Below are 20,894 nucleotides of genomic sequence, written 5' to 3'. Positions count from 1 at the left end.
AATTAGAGAAAAGGGAAGGGGACAGACACATCAGTGTTGTCAACATGGCTCGTGTTCACTACCAGCACAGGAGAGGTTGCTACTGAAAGGGCTTTGTGTCCACTGGTGACTCACATCACTAGCTGGAAAAGTGCACTGGATATTCTAATGAAACCTGTATCCCAAATTTTTGGGAGGGCTTCGAAGAAAGCTGACCTGTGGATATATATGGATTTCAATCTACAAATAGTCCTCAGGGAAATAATCTAACTTTGGGTCTCAGAATAGTCTTTTTTTTTTTTTTTCCAGTAAAAAAATGTGTATGGTATGGCTTCTAGTTGTTTTGATTATTATCCCTTTAAAATTTCCAAAGCAGACTGGTAGAATGAATTGCCAATTAATAGAGGTGATTCTGGAAAATGAATTTAAAATGTTTGTCTTCACACGCATAGCTAAAGCTTGACTTCATAGCACTGTGTTTAATTATATAAAAATTGTTACTTAAGTTTTCTTACTGGTCATAACCGTTGTCCATTTCAACTGCATTTGGAAGGAATCAAAAAATAAGAACACCATCCTAGAGTCCTAGGATTTAGAGCTGAGGGCACTGTAAATAAAATTATCTTTTATTTCCTATAATTAACTGGTTCAAAACGGTAAATGACTGGTGTGCTTTTATGTCAGTCTGAACATTTAAAAGACCGAATAATTGATTTTTTTTTTTTTTTTTTTATTCTTTTCCCCCTGCTGTCTTGCAGGCATACAGTTGTCCCATGTGGGCACCCCACTCTTACTTGTACCCCCTGCACCAGGCCTATTTAGCTGCTGTTAGAATGTACCCGAACGTGTCCCTCCCTGTGTATCCGCACAACCCCTGGTTCCAGGAGGCTCCGCCGGCTCAGAACGACAGCGAAGCTGCGCGACCCAACAGGCACTTTGGTGTTCAGAGCGAGGCCAGATCCAACGGCCAAATTCCACAGGCTGACAGCAGATCTCCATCACTGCCTCTGATTATACCCACAGCTCAGGTGTCAGAAAGCCAAGGACAGGTCTGCGTAGAAGCAGAGAATCCAGCGCAAGCTCTTCATGCAAACTATGAGGAGTCCCTGAGAGGGAAAAATATGTTCCCTCAGCCACCCTTTGGACACAATCACTTTCTAGGAGCTGTTCCAATAGCACCTCCTTTCTTTCCTCACTTTTGGTATGGGTACCCAGTTCAGGGTTTCATTGAAAATTCGGTAGGGAGACCCAGTGTTGTCATGTCACCCGAGGACAAAGAGGCAGCAGCTGGCACCTCTGCCAGCATGTACGCGGGCAAAGAAAGCAGCGCTCCGGTGCCGGGGGTGAACTGTGCAGAGCAGCTCCTGAAGAACAACAGGAGCAGCGGCTCCACCACCGTCCCGTTCCCTGTGGCTGCTGCAGGCAGCCAGTGCAGTGCCCCAAAAGACACTTCAGCCAGGGCACCTCAGCTGGAGCAGACTTGTCCTGCGGCTGCTCCCAAGCAGAAACCAGCTGGGCAGCAGCACCGTGCTCCGCAGGCTCCGCAGGCTCCGGGCACGGAGAGGCAGCCGGCAGCGCTCAGCTCTCAGTCACCGCTGGCAGAGCCTCCAAAAAACGAACTGAAAAACAGCATTGCCAGCCGCAAGGAGAAGACTGGTAAAGGTAGGGATTCCAAGGGTGCTGGTAATCTACAGATGGAAAGCAGGGCACAGAGAACGAGGGAAGAGAGTTCCGAGGATGAGAGCGAAGTTTCCGACATGCTGAGGAGTGGTAGATCCAAGCAGTTCTATAACCAGACTTACGGAGGAGGCAGAAGGCCTAGACTGGACAGGGGTTATTCCAGCAGGGGAGGATACCAGTTCCAAAGAAATGAGGAGGCCTGGAAAGGACCACCTGGCAGAAGCAGAGATGACGGCTACCAATATCAGCGGAACTTCAGAGGGCAGCCGTACCGGAACGACAGGAGAAGGGCAGCACTGGGAGATAATCAGAGGGGGCAGCAAGCGTAGAGTGAGTGGATAATTGAAAAATCTGAAATGCAAAATGTAATTTGAAGTAGCAGTTTAAAATCTTAATTTCTTCTTAGTGAAGTTCAAGGATACGTTTAACTTTTGGCAAATAAAGACTAAGAGTATGTGAAGTCCTAGCGTAGGGTTTTTGGGGGGATTTTAGAGTTTGTTTGGCTTAGCAGTTTTTCCTCAATGTCAAATTAGAAAAAACCAATATAGGTTTAGTGTTTTGGTAATTTTTTTCCCCACAAAGGTTTGAGTTTGTGATAGAAGATGGATATGTACGTTTACTAGAGTGACAAATTATAGCATTTGACATGATCTAGATTCTAAAATTGACAATAACATTGCACCAAATATAAATGTATATTTTATCATACAATGCCTTAGTTCTGAACTGAGCTAAAGGAATTCTCAGCCTACTGCACTGTTGTCTCTGATATGCTTCCAACCCAAAGGCCTTTCATCTCAAAAAGAAAAAATATCTGTCAAACTTGAATGTTTCTCTTGTGTGTTACACGTATGGCAGCCAGCTAACCCTGTGTCTTAGGTATGTTGTATATAGTTCTTTTCATAATCATAGGGTATATTTTTGAATTTTAAAAAGCATTTATTTGGTGAAATCAAAATCAAGACGAGCAGTCAAGAAATACCTGTGTATGAACTGATAAGAATGGCTGTTTCCACCACGAGTTCTTCTTAATGCTGGTGTGACTAGAATGGTGCCTATGCCAACTGAATAATTACAAAGACAATAAAAATGTAGATGCTATGCATTTCCAAAATAATTCTGCATCTGTTATAATAGCAGAAGTTTTTTTAATGCCACTTTAACACTAATGCACTGACAAATCCTAGATATTTTGTGAGGAGATGCATAAAGTACGTGTTACGTTTTTTTAAGTTTGTACGATTGAGCTACTGTTCAGTATTCCTTTGTTGTTGCACTGTTGATGTTTTGCATGTACAGCTCCTTGCTGGAACTACTTTTAAAAGCAAGAGGGGGAGTCTCTGTGTGCTCTGCTCTTCCCTACAATTCAGAAGAAAGTGGCTTCTGCCTTATATTTTTACACTGTGTCAGAGTTCTGATGCTGTTTCTTCTGACCCCGATTACGATCTCCGCAGTGTTCCTGTTGCCTTTGCCGTTTGGATGTTCAGCTGTCCAAACCTGGAGAGTGCAGTGTGCACAGTATTCACTCAGCTCCGTTGCTCTGTAAAATTTAACTGTTGTGTATATTTTTATATCTCTGTATACAGTAGTGTAAGTGATGGTACCCCTGCATTCGTGTCTGAGATTGTGCACCCTTGGTGAGGAAACCAGAGTGATAGTTACATGGTGAAGAGTTTGTTTTCAGATGCATGCTGTGTATAAACCCCTAATAAAAATAAATGTTTGTCTTTTCACTTCCTTTCTAAATTATATTTACATTCTTTAACCTGTTGCAACGATGTTAAATGAAGTGTTGTTTTGATAGAGCCACTTGTAGACAGCAGCACCTCGCAAGGTGCAAACAAAAAGGGTGTACGCTAGATTTCTAGTTTTTATTTGTGGTGGTAGAGGTCCTGCTGAAGGCATTTGGTTTTTCTTTTTTTAATCTAAATACCTTTCCATTCAGAAATGTATTCAGGATTTTAAAAGAGGCAATCTTCAGTTTTTCAGGTTGAGAACTAAGCAAGCACTGAGGGATTTAAGAGTTGAGGTTTTCTGTTTACCTCAACTACTTTCAGAAACTTAAAGGGGAGCTGCTTGTCATATTTACTGGTAAATTTTTAACTCCAGAGTACCCCAGATTTGTCCAGCAGTCACTGAAATAATCATACTGTACTACAACAGCCTTGTTGCAAGACTGAAGGCAGTAACACTTCCTACAGAAACTTGTTCAGGAGGAAACAATGGTGAAGAGAGGAATGACAGTAAGTGGTAGGGATGTGCTTTTAGAATTCACTTCTGAAAACTGACAAAGTATTTCAGCTGGGCCTGTGTCCTGCCTTGCTACTCTAAATAAAAATAAAGGACAAACCACTCCTTTCTGTAACTTGTGAGGCAAAAATGTAAATAAGGAACAAAGCTATGTTTTCTCCCATAATGTTTTTCACATCCTAATCAGTGAAGGCAGCAGACCAGAGAACTGCTGAATGGAAAACATCCCTCCTTTTAAGATGTACAGCTGAAAGTTATTTTTACAAGTCTGCAAAACTTAAGTAGGAACCTTTAAATTTCCCTTCTGGCTCCCTGAAGGACCTTGATTTATATGGAAAAAGTTTCTGACAAGCTATTTTTAATTTACCTTCACTTTTGTCTATAGTAAGGATCAAAGCTCGTACTTCAGGAAAAAGTAATTCCTGCATCTTAGCCTTATAAAAACTTCATCTCTCCATGGAAAGATGGCACTGAAGAACGAGTTGGAAAGACTGAAAGGATGTCAATGTTTCTTTAAGATTATTTAACTGATTATTTTCCTGTAACTAGGTCTGAGAGTTGATGCACAGGGACAGAGGATTAAAAAAAGAGGTAGCTACCTGCTGTTACATTCTTTTTACTGCATCTTTTGTGTGTGCTACAGTATGAGAAAAGGGGGGTGTGTGATGTCATATAAATATACACACTTCTGAAATAGTAATTCAAGAAATGCTGCAGTGTCACAGAAGAGTAAGTTAGGTGGATATTTATTTATGAAACCCTCATCCAGAGAGATTCAATCTTTTTAAAAGAGGAGTTGCTCTTGTAGCTTGACATTCTTGGTAAGCTTCCCTCTTATACATAAAACAGATTTTTTTAAAATGAGGAAGTTCAGTCAGTACTTGGTACATGAGTAGGATATATTGAATTGAAAACCTCCCTTAAATTCTGAAAAATCAGGAGACCCATTTGCACAATTTCAAGGTGGTCTATTTTGAAATTATTACACTGAAAAATATAGGGTTGTGTCACCAAAGTATAGAAAGTGGCAGTTTTACTTGGACTAGGATGTATATACTGCTACTGGTCTCGGATGTTAAACGCAGCAAGAGATTTTAAGCTCCAAAAGATTAAGTGTTCTAAAACCTGATTTGAGCCATCTCATCCACAACTGTTTAGATTCCAATATGCATGTCTATATGCCAGTTACAAAGATGCTCAGATTCAATATTTAGTCATCCAGAAAGAAGTAGTTTCCACTCTTCTTTTGTTCCACATCCTTAGGAAGAGAAAAAAAGATCACTGTTACTTGAAGTAGTCTTTGGCAGACTTGAGCATAGCTAAAATAAAAGACATTTACTAAACTCCTTTCTACTTTCCTTATTACTCTTAGTAGTTTCATGTGTTGTTTTCCAGCACAGCAAAACTACCAGGTCAGTCTTTATTTTGCTCCTTAGTTTAAAATCTGGCTTCATATTAAACAGTCATGGCTCCTTTACTGTAAAGGTGCTTCTCTCTTACCTTGATGGAATTGAGTTTGTTTATTCTTGGTCTGTAATTGTTGGGGTCTCTTCTAAAAGTGATTTCAAGCTGAGATAAAAATTTATTCATTCCAGCCAAAAGAGTCTGTGGACTGTTAAGAAAGAAGAACATTTCAGCTACATTTTCATTGTTTTATACTATATTACAGGCAGCTTTATCTCCACTCTGAGCTCACTGAGGACTGGAAATTTCAATGTGAGGTCTGTCTGACATACCAGGAGGTGCTACAGTTTTAGTCAAATGCTGTCTCAGATACTACTCTCATCTTTCAGCAGCATCTCACAGTGGCACTACAGGTCTTTGGCTGGTGACCTTTGCACCCTTTTTATTCTGTACCCACGTGTGTGTGCTTGCACACTAAGTAACATTCAAAGGATAAAAACCCAAGTTGCACCAGAAGCAAAATATGACAAAGATCATAACATACACTGATGCTGAGGAACAGTTACATGCTTGTGATTTTTACAAACAGGCTTTCTTCCAAGGAACACTGCAGTGGGTTTTAGATACATTGTAGACTAACGTGTTTACTTCACCTGTCTTGTGCTAAGTACTTGGAAATTACACTGTTCTAAAAGCCTGGTTTCTAATAAGGCTGCTCTTCAAAAAGCCTCTAATTCTTTACAAGAACAAAAGCAGACATATCAAAAGGGACAGCTCTGAAAGAGTAAAACTCGGGTAAGTGTGCCTGGCATGTTGCTGTCGAGACTTGCACAGGATTTGCATACAGTTAACCTTAGCACACTGCTTTCTTTTAATCCATCTCAAAGCTATTTTCCTAAGCAAACTTTACAACTGCTACTTTTTTTCATTCCTTGCAATCAATGCCACTTATTTGTTCTCCTCTGGTCGTAATTTAGCTGTTGTGCAGTTGCTTAAGGCTAGTTCAAGCCAGGAGCTGGTCTAGGGCTCGGGGCCTAGTTTGAGAACCCAACCAAACCCTCAACTCTGGGTCCAGGCAGCCCCTAAGTGAGGGTCAATCCGATTTTCTTTTCCATGATTCAAAACAAAAGCTACAACCCTCTTGGATCACTTTAAATGCAGCTTAAGTTTCCATAGGCAAGGATGTTTCTCTGTATTTTTGATGATGCTCTTGCTTACTAATCCAAACAGTCTTACCTGTTTGCCAGTGTGTTCTTGGAAGGAATGCCATCAAACACAATCACACGATCAGCAAGATATGTAGCCATGATAAAATCATGTTCTACCACAAAAGCTGTTTTTTTAGCATGGAGAATGAAACTGAAATAGGAAAAAAAAAAAAAAGAGAGGTTAATGTAAGCTTATTGCAAAACTCCTGCCACTCTCAGTTCCCTTCCCCACCACGTGTACTTTACCGTTTAATGACTCTGGCGGCCATCAGACGTTGTTCAGAGTCCAAATATGCCGAGGGCTCATCAATTAGGTACACATCTGCAGGTTTACCCAGACAAAGAGCTAATGCCACACGCTGCAACTCGCCACCAGACAGTGTTTGAACCTATTGGTGCGAGGGGAACAAGGCCATATTTACTTCGGGTACAGGTCAAGAGTTCAAGACAAGTTAGGATGTTGTTTCAGGCAATTGATACCTCCTGGTCAATGATGTTTTCTATCTGGAGAGGTTTCATTACATCAGTTACAAACTGGGGGTGTGTATAGGCATCTCTGATCTTCTCATGCAGTAGCTGACGGACACTTCCCTATCAAAACAAAAATGCTGCCACTCAGTTTTATGCACCACAAGAAAACAAGAAGAAACAGAATTAGTATTTTGTTCCAGGTATAAAAAAATTCTACATATGTACCACAAACATGCTTTTTGTAGCAAACACAATACTTCATAAATAAGGTTGAAACGTACTGTAGATTTAGGGCTGATTTTCTGTGGTTTGTAGCTGACATTTAGAACTGGGACCTCACCTGTAAAAACACAAAATTTATAGTGTAAACAAGAGCTTTTCCAGTATCTTCAAAGAGGTTTCAGCTAAGGTATGACACATTATTACCTCCTTCATCAGGGGTAAGTCTTCCTGCAAGCATTCGGATAAAGGTCGTTTTGCCAGTTCCTAAAATAAAATGCAAGTTACAGATTAATCACTTTTTAGTAATTTAGACCTCCAACAATTAAGTCACTGATAAAAAAAAAGGCTTACTGAGTATATTTTAAAATTAGGCTGCTTTGAGAATTCCTCTATTCCTACATGCAGCAAGCAGCACTTGCTACTACTTGCTTTTTCAAATGGAAGAGAGATCTTAAAACTACCATAGTCTAGACTCGTAGCTGAGCTCACCAGGTCAGGCATTGTCCTGCAATCTCAGTGGGGTAACAGACACAGTGGCATCGTTCCCACTCAGTAACTTCACATTCTTGCTATTAGAGAGCAAACTCAAGATGTGAAATCTTCACTAGGAAACAAGCAGTTCAACCTGACTCAAACCCAATGTTTTTGAAGCCTGGCTCCCAAAGTGAAAAAGGACTTTAGGAGCATATTTAGGGCTGAAAAAGTAGCTTCCAGCATAATTGCACTTACCGTTTTCCCCTAACATCACCATAATTTCAGAATCTGTGAATTCTCCAGCTACTATGGATAGTTCAAATTCTCCCATCTTTTTTTTCATTCCTGGGTATTTGTACATACACATCTTTTTAACCTCTTCTTCATTAGCTGTCTCAGCCACTTTAAATACCAGAGATGCATCTCGAAACCTTAGGTTTTCTGTTGGAACATATCCATCTAGGAAAATGTTTATGCCTATGACAGGAGGGAAAAAGATCATTAACAAAGGCCTACAAAAAGTAAGACAAGATGAACTGCAATTCCTGACTGTAAATTCTTATCAGGTAAGGAGAATGCTGGATTTTAAATGGCATGCTAAAAGAAGCAACAAGACTTCCTCTTTTAAAGTGTGTACGTTATGCAAATTGAATGAAGAAAAATCTTATTGAATTACAGATGGCTGTAGAAGCTCTTCCTGAAAACCCACTGTTTGTGATGTGTGTGGGGTTTAAACAAACTAGTGCTGTTGGACCTATTCTCATAAAACCAGTTACTACTGAATCTCAGTGCTACAAGTGTGGACAATTCAGTTGAGCACTACGTACCTCTGTACTGGGCAAACTCTCTCCTGCCTTTCTCTACTATTTAAAAGGTCTTTTGTGTAACTCCACTGTTTACAAAACACCTGCAAGTATTAAAATTATGTCCATAGCAAGAGAAAAAGGGCATTTCGTAATTAAGATTTCTGAGTTGAGTTATAAATTTAGGATCATGTAACACAAATTCTGCAGTAGTTTGTTTGTTGCTGAACTGTAACAGGAAAAAGATATGGTTGCATAAGAGACAACTGGCATTTTGGTATCTTTTTGGGGTATGTTTAAAAAGAGAAATATGGCAAAAATTACCTTCTCTTACGCTGAAAGGCATAGTAACAACACCATAAGCACTTGGCACACCATACAGGCAGCAGATAAAGTCAGAGAGATAATCTAACACACTCAGATCATGCTCCACAACAATAATGTACCTGAAAAACAGAGCCAGAGAGATGCTTTTTTACTTCAATGCAAAACATTTTTTCTTTCTTTCTTACTCTAGCCTTGCATAAACAAAAGCTATCAATGTGATTTTTATTTAATAGGTTTCTTTTCTTTAAACTAAATAGATCTGTTAGTGTACCATTCTGAGAAGTCAGCACTTCTGGGGTGATGGACTGAGTATTTCTTCCCTCTGTAAGCAGCCACATATGATTACAGTCTAGCAAAACATTTAAAGCTTGTATTTACCTGTCAGGGTTTATTAGAGATCGAATAGTAATGGCAGCCTTCAAGCGCTGCTTGACGTCCAGGTAGCTGGAAGGTTCATCAAACATGAAGCTAGGCCCAAAAGAAAGAATCAAGTCTTAGTGAATGCAAGTTTTCTGCATATTCAAACACAGCATTTCAATCATTAAGTAAATGGAAATTAAAAATTATCTGTACTGAGAAAGGAAGACAAAACATGAGAATTATGTACACCTGCCTTGAATCTCTGTAGACTGTCACATGGAAGTGTTAAAACAGTTTAAAAGTATTACTTTGCCAAAAGCTCTGCCAAAGTTATCAAAAGTTACAAAAAATCAGCAGTCAGGAATCCCATGCACTCATTCTGAGTCATCTTAAATTTAACATGAACTGAAAAGTGGAAAAATACTTTAGAAGACTGGAAGAAGGACATCTTCCAGAAGAGTAAACCAAAACAAACAATAAAACCCACTTGAAACCCACATCAACCAAAAAAACCCCAGCCAAACAAAAAAAGAGCAGCCCAAACAAAACAAAACCAAAAAATTCAAAGAAAAAAACCCCAAAACCCTGTAACTCTTCTGATCTTGCTTTCTTGGTCCCAATGAGTCAGGAAACAGCACAGACTAGACAGTAATTTCCTGGTTGTAAGACAGGAGAAGAGGGATACAAGTTCCCAGAGGTGGAGAAGCATCTGTACCTTCCTTATTCAGAGAGGCTAAGTGAGGTATGCCATCAAACAGGAAACATTTCTGGGGGATGAGGGAGAGGTTATGAAGTTGTGATGCTGAAATTTAACACTGACTTCTGAAATCAGCTATTTCCAGTCAGATGAATTAAAGTACACAAAACTCAGAGAATATATATCTGGAGTGAATATGGATCTCGGCTGATGAGTTGGCAAAAGCATTTAAAAAAAAAAACTTAAAAATATTAATAATTAAGTATTTTTCAATATTTCAAACAAATGTATTATTTTTAACAATAGAAGTAAATTAGAGGACCAGACCCTGAGGCAGATTATTAGAAGCAATGTGTAACAGAAGTAAATTAAACATACATATCAGCCTTCTGAATGCAAACAACTGCACAAGCAAATCTCTGAAGTTCTCCTCCTGAAAGGTCCTCAACATTTCTTTCTTTCAGATGGGTTAAGTCTGCAAATAAGTGGTTTAGATGTTATAACCAACACAACAAACCATATTTTTATTACCTACAGAAACGTGTATAAACACAGCAGACATCCTACACAGAGGAAAAAACCCAAGAGGTAGAATAAGCATTCAGTTTATACAGTATCAGTATCATAATGCTCATAGTGAGTTCAAGCAAGTTGTGGCTTCTCTGCAGAATTATCTGTATGGCTGCTTCTTATCCTGCAGAAGGATTTCATTTGTATTGCTTTTTTCACCCTGTATTTGGTAAAGATTTCTAGCCCTAAAAAGAAACTATACCAGTTTTAAAAGGTTTTTTTGGTCAGACTTGGCTGAAGAGTTCTGATTTTCAGGAAAATCAAGTCCCTCAAACATTACAGCAAATGGGTGAAGCCAGTATTTTCTAGTCAGCTTAATGATCAAAAAATTTCAAGAATATATTGCAAATATATATAAATATATTATGTATATATAATAAAGTGGGACTCAAAGCCCACGCTCTTGGTGGCACAATGCAGCCCCACCTCTACTACCCAGATCCACCAAAGAGAATCCTGTTGTTAATTTAGCAACACCTAATTTAGTAACAATTAAATTCAAAACACCTACAAAAAATTACCAGGGCAGGACTACACAGATATTCTTATTAATTGTATTGAGCTCAGAAGTCAGTGCTACTCCCATTGAAATCAGATATGTGGGGGCTTTAGGGGCAAGGGGGTGTATTAGGGTAACATTTTCTATATGCTGTGGTTCTCCCCAGAGGGGATGCTAACATTTTGCCACAGTTGTAAGCAAATAAGAGCAGCAGATGGTAAGGGGCATTTTTCCAGGTTTAAAAACAAGCACTTTCTACCACGAAAAAGAAACCGCATTAGATCCTGTTAACTAGCATATATCAGTTAGATTGCCTTTCCACTAGAAAGTATTATTTGTGTGGGTTCAGATATGCTTCCAGCATGCCCTAGGCTTTAAAGTACCTTTACTTTTTTCTCTTTTTTGAAATTGGTATAATTTACATCTTCTATGACATTATAGTAACTTTATTTTACCAGTAAATACGAATTTCTCCAATGCTTTGAAATGTGACTTCACAAAATTACTTACCAAGCTGCTGACATACAACGGTTTGTGTCTTAGTTTCATCCTTCCTATCCAGAATTGATCCCACTGTTCCCTGCATAATAAAAAAATAAAATTTCTGAGAATACTGGATTTTTATACTGAATTATGCTGCTAAATGAAACCTTTAAGCACCAGAGAAGTACCACAGAAGAGGCTCCCAGCCTTCTATTACCTCGTGAAACTTCTCACCTTTGCAGCTTTAGGAATCTGGTCCACATATTGAGGTTTAATGATAGCTTTCAGGTCATCTTCCAGGATCTTGGTAAAATAATTTTGTAATTCAGATCCTCGGAAATAAGTCAAAATTTCTTGCCAGTCAGGAGGATCCTGTGACAAAATTAAAGCCTGTGTTTACTTATACCATTAAAAAACCTTAATTTAAAAAATCTAATTTTAAAATTCCCATCAATACAGCAAACAGAATATGCTTGTAAGATAAAAAAACCCCACTACCAACCAACCAAACAAACCAAAAACCCCACAAAACCCCAAAAACAAACCTGGATGAAAGCTAGTTACCAAGCTGTTAAGTTGCTTCTGCAAAATTTCCATTAAGGAAAAAAAAATATCATAAAATTGCAAAAACAAAGTTTAGATATTATTTTCCAGGTGTGACCAGCCTTTTCAAAAAAACATTTTAAATCTGCACAGTTAAGAAGCTACTGAACTGAACCTACTGCATGGGGGAAATGACAACATGGATTAGTGTAACTACACTTATTAGCTATCTTGATATAGCTAATCCAATGGAAAAGGATTAGACTGATAAATGCAATAAAATTTGGCAATTTTCTCTGGAGTAAGTCACTGGTTGATAATAAGGAAAGTGCTGACGTCCTCACAAATTCTGTTGTGTCCACAGATACAAAAATTCAGTCAAAAAAATATAAACACAGCTATCTAGATTGCCAGCTCTATTTTACTGCTGATACATACATCATATTTTCCAAGATTTGGCTTCTGTTTTCCAGCTAAAATTTTCAAGGCAGTTGATTTTCCAATACCATTGGTTCCAACCAATCCCAGTACTTCACCTGGACGAGGGATAGGCAACCTGCACACAAGACAGATAACTTTGGATTATATTAATGCCATCACACACCAACAGTTGCTGGTCAAGTAAATGTTATAACACATTTTCAGACTTTCTGATTATTTCAGCCTACTTCATTTAATGCCAATGTATAATTCAAACTAAATCAACATTCCTTAATAACAGAAGTTCATAAGAAATATTTAAGGACAGTCTGCTTTTTAAACAAGGGCCCTGTCAAATGAACACTGACATTTATTTCAGTATAATACTTTTTAATAAGAAAAACATAAAATTAACATTCCAAAAGGAAGCTACCGAGGTAAGAACCAAGAACACTTTGATATGCACTATGTTTAGATTGTCAAAAACTTGAAGTTTTTTGTCTCTTTTATAATGATTTGAGAAACAAAATACCTGTGAAGTTTGAAGGCATTGGCACAATATCTATGTGTTGTTTCTTTCTCCAGGTTGCTAGGTAAGTTAACAATTGACAAGGCTCCAAAAGGACATTTCTGTAATTGAAATAAATGATAGATTACTAGTCCACAAACAATTTATTAACAAAAGACCATGTTCTCTACTGCACCCAGCTGTGCACTTATATTTTTAAATGAACTTCTATCAAATTTCATTTACGGGGTCAAATTGCCAAAAAAATTCTATACCACATTTTTCAAATTAAGTAGTCAGCAATTTAGACTGTCAGTCTACAAGTAAGGCACGCTGCATATATTCTCCATATCTTTCACAAACCCCATCTTTCTCCTGCTACAGACACAAACAAACAAACCAACCCAAACAAAGTCAATCAAAAACAAAGCCACAAAAACCAAAATGTTACAACCCACACCCTGCAACCCAACCAGTTCAGCAAACTGACACAGTTCTTCGCTTTCTCCAAACAGTAACAATTAACTAAGTCTGATTAGTCCAGAAAACTGCTTTTTTTCAAGTTACAGTATGCATTACTAAATATAATAGCAAAATAAGGAAAATGCAGCCCTTTAAATAAAGCAGGAACTTTTACCTTGATGCAAATACCACAACCAATACAAAGTGTTTCTGAGATCCATGCTATTTTGCTCTGTGATGTGACTTCTATGCAAAGTTTTCCTGGTGAAAAAGAAATAAGATAAAGTCATTCAAGTTTCTGGTGAATCAGAATTCTTGCCAGTACTATTAAATTTCACAGAGGAGCACACAACTGATGAACATTCACTGAAGCTTCAGATCTTTCAAAGGCTTGAAAAGTGCCATTATTACCAGAATTGTTCCTGCTTTCAGTGACATTTCTAAAGGCTTTAGGAAACAAAAGCTTGAAGGATACACAAAAACCTGGCAATTATAAAAAAATCATTCATTTTATTAGAACTGGATTTAAAACTTCTCCAATTGCTTAAATACTTTGTTGAATTGTCCCTCTTACCCATTCGAACCACAGGACAACTCTTCTTGCATTCCTGACGACATTTCTTTGGCTTACACTTGTCATGGTTGACTATAGCAATTCTTGTTAATTTGTCTGCCATAATGCACAATTTAGGGTTAAACACATACACCAATTATGAGAAGGAATAGAGGGAGTCTTCCAGATCCTAAGGGAAAAAAAAAAGAAAAAAACCCAGAAGAGACCATGTTACTGACAGCACAGAGAACATACACATCTGAAGTTATTACTAGCAGAATTCAGAGATGAAAAAGGCAGAATCATTTGATTTCTCCTTTAAGCAACATGGCTAACAGGGAAAAGTCTCAGACACAAGCAGTAAGAGTACTGATGTGTAAATAATTGCAACAAGCTGTCCATCCCACTACTATTTCTCCAGTGTAAAAATAAAAATGTGATTATATCTGAAAATGGATCTGTTTTCAAGGAAAGCACGAAAGAACAGAACCTATACTACTGCAAACTTCAGCTCCACAACCTGCCTTGTGTAAAGCACCCTTGTTCACACTACAGTATCTGTTAAAGTCAAATTGTGACTGCAACTATTACTCCAAGCATATGGTTATATATACATTTACCAACCGTATCTCAATATTCTGTATTAAAGGATTAAAACACTCTAAAATTTAAATCAGTTTTAAAAAGGGAAGACTTGTAGTTCCATATAAAAAAGTAAACTAGGCAATGTGAACAGACGTACATGATGATATTTGACTGATCTTGAGCTTCATTGATATTTGACTGATCTTGAGCTTCATTACTATTTGAATAAATACAGTTACTTTACGCATTTCCTAATATGGCATCAATGCCTAACAATAGATTTCAATAAAAATAAGCCAGACTCTTTATGAAGAAGGCAGGAAGGCTCCACAGGCTGGATCAATGGGCCAAGGCCAATGGTATGATGTGCAGTAAGGCAAAGTGCCAGGTCCTCCCTTGGGCCACAACAACCCCCTGCAGTGCTACAGGCTGGGGAAGAGTAGCTGGGAAGTGGCCCAGCAGAAAAAGACCTGGGGGTGCTGGTTGATAGTGGCTGAACATGAGCCAGTGTGTGCCCAGGTGGCCAAGAAGGCCAATGGCATCCTGGCCTGGATCAGCAATAGTGTGGCCAGCAGGACCAGGGCAGGGATTGTACTGGTGAGGCCACACCTTGAGTGCTGTGTCCAGTTCTGGGCCCCTCAGTTCAAGAAAGATATTGAGGTGCTGGAGCAAGTCCAGAGAAGGGTAACAGAGCTGGGGAAGGGTCTGGAGCACAAGTCCTATGAGAAAAAGCTGAGGGTGTTCTTTAGCCTGGAGAAAAGGAGGCTCAGGGCAGACCAGTTCTTCACAGCTACCTGAAAGGAGGTTGTGGCAAGATGGTGGTCGGCCTCTTCTTCCAGGTAACAAATGACAGGACCAGAGGAAATGGCCTCAGGTTGCACCAGGAGAGGTTCAGATGGAAGGGGCTGCTGAGGGAAGTGATGGAGTCACCATCCCTGGAGGTATTTAAAAGTATAGATGTGGCACTCGAGGGCACAGGTTAAGGGGCAGTGCTGGGTTAACAGTTGGACTTTTCTAACCTAAAAAATCCTATAATTCTGTGGAGTACTAGACAATTAAATGTTCCTGAAATCACAAATAAATGCATGCAGAGAAGTGAAATTAAGACTCATATTCCTCTCTGTGACAGTCTCTTTCCTTGCTTAGCTGTTTGTAATGTACACTGACAAGCACTGGATTGTACTGGGAGTGTAGAGCACTTTGTACGAAACAGCTGCAGCACAGGAAGGGAAGGACAGAGAATTTTAAATCTTGATAGATAAAAAAAGGTGGAATGTGTTTTAAAGTAGATTTATATTTCCTTGACTATATTCACTCATAATATCGAAAATAACAACAATAATTTTATCTTCCTTTGAGCAACACACACCTAAGGACAACTCCCTCCATTCACCCCTGCTCTGAAATAAAAGACAACTGAATTATGAGGCTCTTGGAAGATTACGAGATATTACAGATGACAAACACATTTTTTTAGGTCAAAAGAAAGGCCACAGATAAAGTACAAAGCACTTAATCATCTCAGTGCAATATGTATCAGTAGTTCAATGACATAACTGGAAAAGAGTCTTGAAATACTTCAGGTTTCCACACAGTCCAAAGGTGCAGTTTCATCCAAGAAAAGGATTCCCATATTTTTTATTAAAGGAAGTATTTTCTGTTGGATGTCCAGTTCTTTGTTTCACCAAACTAAAGCATCCTGCAGTAGTTTATACACTATATTTACTACATACAGTTATATGAAGAAAGGTTGTGACTTTCAAACTCCTGAAGGAAGCAAGAATAAAACAGGAGAATGGCACATTTACCATGGGAAACTCCATCCTTTCCTAAACTTCAGTTGTGGAACTATAGATACTAATGCAATATGAAAGAAGAGACTGACATCTAACAAGGAGCAAAGGTCAGAAAAGCAGATGTTATTGTGTCTTTAAGTCCACTACTACCATAGTTAGGAATACTTTAATCAGTTCCTTTTAAAAGGGGTAGTCTTATTCCTCTTTTCAATTTCCAAATTATTTTTAAACTAATGCCAAAAGGTAATTCTTCATCAGATATAAATGAACATAACTATTAGTTATGCTGCCAACCTTATTGTGGCAGCTTCTACTTTCAATATTTCAATTTTTTTTCTTTAGTACTTTAAATTTCCTAAGCCAGAAAGTCCTATCAACATAGCTGATTATTTAAAATGACTATTAATAAAAATTAAAAAACAATTCAACAGTTCTGCACTGTCAGGCCAGACTGACAAAGTAGGGCTGAACACTGAAATTACATCCCTAGACCAGGCCAACAGGCATGGACTAATGGGTTTGCAGTTCTCACTTTAATAGACAAGAAAACAAAAAACTGAAAGCCTTATTTTAAAGACTACAAAGATGCCTGAGTCAGAGTAATTTTCTTGGGGACAGATACCGGATTTTGTCAGTACTTCAAATAAAGATACATACTTTGGGAAGAGATCCCAGTGCTTTTCACTGAAATCCTGTAGTTTACAGTGCACAGAGTATTTGGGGGTGAATCACTCGCTGGTTTCCCAAAGGAAGTGCCTGATCTGGATCAGCCTTTTCTCCAACAAGGTCTGAGCAGACAGACTCCACTGCACCTTCCAGGCAGGGCTCCCCTGGGCTCTAAGGAGCAGGAAACTAGTTCTGTGAGTTCCAAAAGCAACATCCACAGGACAAACCCGCCCCAGCCCCCCAAACTCTGCTCGAGGCTCCTGCCTGAGCGGTGCCGACAGCAGCCCAGCCCCCCCCTCCCCTCAGTCAGCCACCGCTCCAGATGGTGTTTAACCTAAAGCTCCAAAGCACAAGAGTGGGATGGGGGCTGCTCTAAAACACCAAGGGAAATATGGTGTGAAACAATCAGTTCTTGCCACCTTTCTCAGCAAGCTTTCCCACCCAGTCTAGGTGGGATAATCCCACTAAAGCTTACACTCAGCAATGAATCAACCCCTGGTTGGTAAGTAACAAAACAGCTTAAGTTTGGTGGGGGGGTTTAATTCTAACTCACTCACACGGGAAAACGCCCATCTGTGGGGAATAGTTTTGAAGGGGCCACAGAAGTAAGTATGTACACCTTTATTTATACACATTTATTAAGTACTCAGTGGAGGTGAAAAGAACTAATGAAGCAGCATGGAGACACACACTCCTGCCTCCCTGCTCCCATCTAAACAACGGAAGGGTCAGTTTATCCAAAACTCTATAGTGCTCTCAAACTTTTTTCAGAAAAATAATATTTGTGACTTCTGTCACTCCTGCAATATTTCCAGGACTGTGCTGATGTCTACAACGACAACTGTCCACAAGAGAAAACCAGTAATTTCTACTTAGAAGCAAAATAAACTGTCCAAACCCAGACTGAACTCAAGTTACATACTTATGTGCAGTCAGTTGGGTGGCATTTAAGTTGACATAGTGAATAGGATGGGCTGATTCCAAGGTGCAGACAGCAGAACTCTCAAGGCACTACACAGGTCAGCAGTGCTACAGCTCAGCACACCAGGAACTGTTCAGGGCAGTCAGCACTTATGGGACAGGAGAAACTGGTACTCAGAAGCATTTAAGTTCATGACTGCATTTCTCCTTTTCAAATCAAGAACAGAATAAAAACCAGCGTGAAAATATTAATTTGTTACTAACTACAAGAGTAAAGCACTGTTGTGAATTAGTGAATGATGATGGAGTGACAGCAGAAAAGCTTCCCAGGATGATGGACTGAAAACACAGGTGAAAGAGCGAGAGAATGAATAAAAACTACTGGCAAAAGAAAACATTCTAAAAACCTTGACAGTATCATTTATTGAAGCCAAAAGCTGCCCATTAAGTAATTTAATACAAAAAGTAAAACATGTCTAAAAATAAGACATAAAACATGCTATCACAAGCATTCTAAGTCAGCATTCTTAGACTGTCTGGCACAGCTGCTGCACACTCTGACACACCAGATTAAAAAAAAAAAAAAAAGCAGCACATATGCAGGCCTTGCTATCTGTCACAAAAGGGCAACAGAAACATACAGTCTGTAGAACAAGTGTAATGCACTTATATTAATAATATTCATTTCTTTCACAGGCATTGGAGCTAAATTAAAATTTCCTAAGGCAAGGCAAGGATGACCAAGAAGGATTTGTAACTGCATTGAATTATTAAACTTAAAAAAAAAAAAGTAAATTAAGACTGAAACAGGAGCAAAGACTGTTCAATGAAAAGATGCAGAGGCAAGGTCTGAGCTCAGAATTGTGCCATACTTTAGTTACTCTGCACAGGAACAGTGAACATTTTAAAAAACTGCATTCCATCAGGACCTCAAAGATAAATGCTGTGAAAAGAAGGGAGGATGAGCAGCATTTCCAGTTTCCTTTGAAAACAACTAACCTCAAGAATTACCTCTCAAGTCCACTGCTGATGGATTACATACAGTCACTCTGTAACAAGAAAGTTAAGAACCAGAATGCCCACAGAATATTTAAATGAAAGACAAACCAAATTTTCCCAATTGCATATGGGAGATCGCTTCTCTGCTAAGTGTCAAAGCAGAAAGAACAGTAAATGGTACAAGAACAAACAAAGTTTATTAAGAATTAAGAACTAGTCTACGCTTAATGTTTTGACGCTTGTTTTTGAAACTGAGACGATTTGAAAAAAGAAGTTTAGACACGTCCCAAATCTACCTACTCTGTTAAATCATTGTTACTCATAGGATACGACATGAATATGAAAATTCAACGTTAACATGAAAGCATATGGTCAAATATACTGACGCTGCACAACGAGTGGGTGTGTTTAGCTGGTGCTGAACACTATTAATTATCACTCGATCTTTAACATTCCCTTTTAACATTAAGTGAAATGCATGAGAATAAAACCCATAAATTAGCAATCTACCACAAGGAGTATTTCTCGACCACTTGCTTAGCACTGGAGTTTAGGAAACCACAGCAGGGAAACTTAAACTAGGATGTGAAAACTGTCACAGGAACTTGCAGGTGAAATGGCCAAGTGCATTCCACAGAGGAAACACCATCGTGGTCCTTGAGAAAAGCCCTGCCATGCTTTTCTTTAGTTTTTACACATACCTTGTAAAAACCAGCCCTACCCTTTCCACCTTGTGGCACCCACGAGAGGCCTCGATCTCCTCACCGCCCCACGTGGGTACCGGCCTCTCCCAAAATCTGGAAAAACACGGCTTTCCACTCCCCACCCCCCGCCAGAGAAGGAAGTCCCCCGCCTTCCCAGGAGGAAAATGCCGGCGTTCCCTGTTCCGGAGCCCTCACGGCATCCCCAGGGAAGCCATTCCCGCGGCTGGGAGCAGCAGCGGGGACGGCGCTCCCTGCCCCCGGCTGGCACAAAACCCGAGGAGGCAGCGGGGATGACGCGCCGCGTGTGCGAGCGGTGCCGGCCCGGGCCGTGCCCACGCCGCCAGCGAGCCGCGATTCCCGGGAGCCTCCGGCGCCGACGCCCGGGCGGGGCGCGGGCGAGCCGACCCCTCTCTCCCGCGGTGGATGGGGGCGAGGCCGCCGCCCAGGCCGAGCCAGGCGGCGGCGGCCGAGCCGGCGGCCCGGCAGGGGGGAGGGGGGGGACCCCTTCCCCGGCGTGCGGGAAGGTGGGAATTCCCTGCCGGAGTTACTCACCGGGAGCCGGGCGGGGGGAGCGGAAGCGGTGACGGGGGTGGGAGCGCGCGCGGCGCCCTCGCGCCGCGGCGGGAGGGGTGGGAGGGAGGGAGCGGCGCCCGGTGATCCCGCGCGCGGGCCCGCGCGCGCAACGTGCTCGCGCCGCCGCCACCCGGCCAAGATGGCCGTCGGGCCCGAGGGGCGGGGAGAGCAGGGGAAGGAGGGAGGGATGGGAGAGCGGCATCACCATGGAGAGGAGGGGAGGAGAGAGGGAAGGGCTGCTCGGCTCTCGCCGTCGAGACTCTGGGCCGTGCGGAGGGAGCGGCTCTTCCCGGTGCGGGGCTCCCCGAGCGGGGCCGTGCTGACCCGTGTCCATGCCGGGTTCCAGAACAGAAAGGTCTTGCTGGCCTTTTACCCCGCGCCGCGTAATGATCGCAGGCAGCAATAACAGTCAGTGCGGGTGTTTCCTCCCTCAAGGAAAGGCCCGGCCGTTCCCTTTCACGGCCGCAGTTTCGGCATTAGGAGCCGAGCTCCAGTATCGGACACGCCCGGGGACTGCTACAACACGGAAGGCACCGGGACGGAACGGTCCCGCTGGCCTTTACCTGCCCCGGGCAGCCCGTCACCTGCACCTGGCACACTCGCTTGCTCCCCCGCGGGGGAGCACTTCCAAGCGCTAGCAAGAGCCCGCCACCGAAATTCGCATTCCGAATGCAACACTGAGCACGCCCAGGGGTTGCTCCCAGACACCAGGAGCCAGCACAGGAAGCTCCGGCGGG

At 40.9% G+C, this 20,894-nt stretch overlaps 2 protein-coding genes across 7 annotated transcripts in view; one reads left to right on the top strand and one right to left on the bottom strand.

Moving 5' to 3' along the window:
* Positions 1-3,392, top strand: part of OTUD4 (OTU deubiquitinase 4) — a 28,125-nt gene extending 24,733 nt beyond the window's left edge. For all 4 annotated transcript variants that reach the window (XM_027652954.1, XM_027652956.1, XM_027652955.1 and 1 more), the window contains one exon: positions 738-3,392. In XM_027652954.1, coding sequence (XP_027508755.1) covers positions 738-1,988 — 1,251 coding nt within the window. In that variant the 3' untranslated portion in view covers positions 1,989-3,392. The remainder of the gene's footprint in view (positions 1-737) is intronic.
* A 1,246-nt stretch (positions 3,393-4,638) lies between these two features.
* On the bottom strand, positions 4,639-20,885 carry ABCE1 (ATP binding cassette subfamily E member 1). 3 transcript variants are annotated; one of them, XM_027652959.1, is made up of 18 exons: positions 20,866-20,885; positions 13,935-14,103; positions 13,536-13,621; positions 12,923-13,020; positions 12,409-12,526; positions 11,662-11,799; positions 11,455-11,524; positions 10,254-10,350; positions 9,197-9,286; positions 8,816-8,937; positions 7,944-8,165; positions 7,419-7,478; positions 7,274-7,332; positions 7,002-7,112; positions 6,768-6,910; positions 6,550-6,672; positions 5,410-5,521; positions 4,639-5,167 (listed from the first exon to the last, which is right to left on the bottom strand). In XM_027652959.1, exons 2-18 carry the CDS (start codon positions 14,035-14,037, stop codon positions 5,120-5,122), a joined length of 1,800 nt encoding a protein of 599 aa, XP_027508760.1. In that variant the 5' UTR covers positions 14,038-14,103; positions 20,866-20,885; the 3' UTR covers positions 4,639-5,119. The 3 variants fall into 3 exon arrangements, with proteins under 3 accessions (XP_027508760.1, XP_027508759.1, XP_027508758.1); XM_027652958.1 differs by lacking the exon at positions 20,866-20,885 and adding an exon at positions 20,721-20,853; XM_027652957.1 differs by lacking the exon at positions 20,866-20,885 and adding an exon at positions 20,137-20,210.
* Between the last annotated feature and the right edge of the window lie 9 nt (positions 20,886-20,894).

The sequence above is a fragment of the Corapipo altera genome, unplaced genomic scaffold (genome assembly GCF_003945725.1).
Source record: "Corapipo altera isolate COAL_440 unplaced genomic scaffold, ASM394572v1 69, whole genome shotgun sequence".
Lineage (NCBI taxonomy): Eukaryota > Metazoa > Chordata > Aves > Passeriformes > Pipridae > Corapipo > Corapipo altera.
Note: the sequence above shows the minus strand (reverse complement) of the source record. Positions and strands in the feature narration are given on the sequence as shown.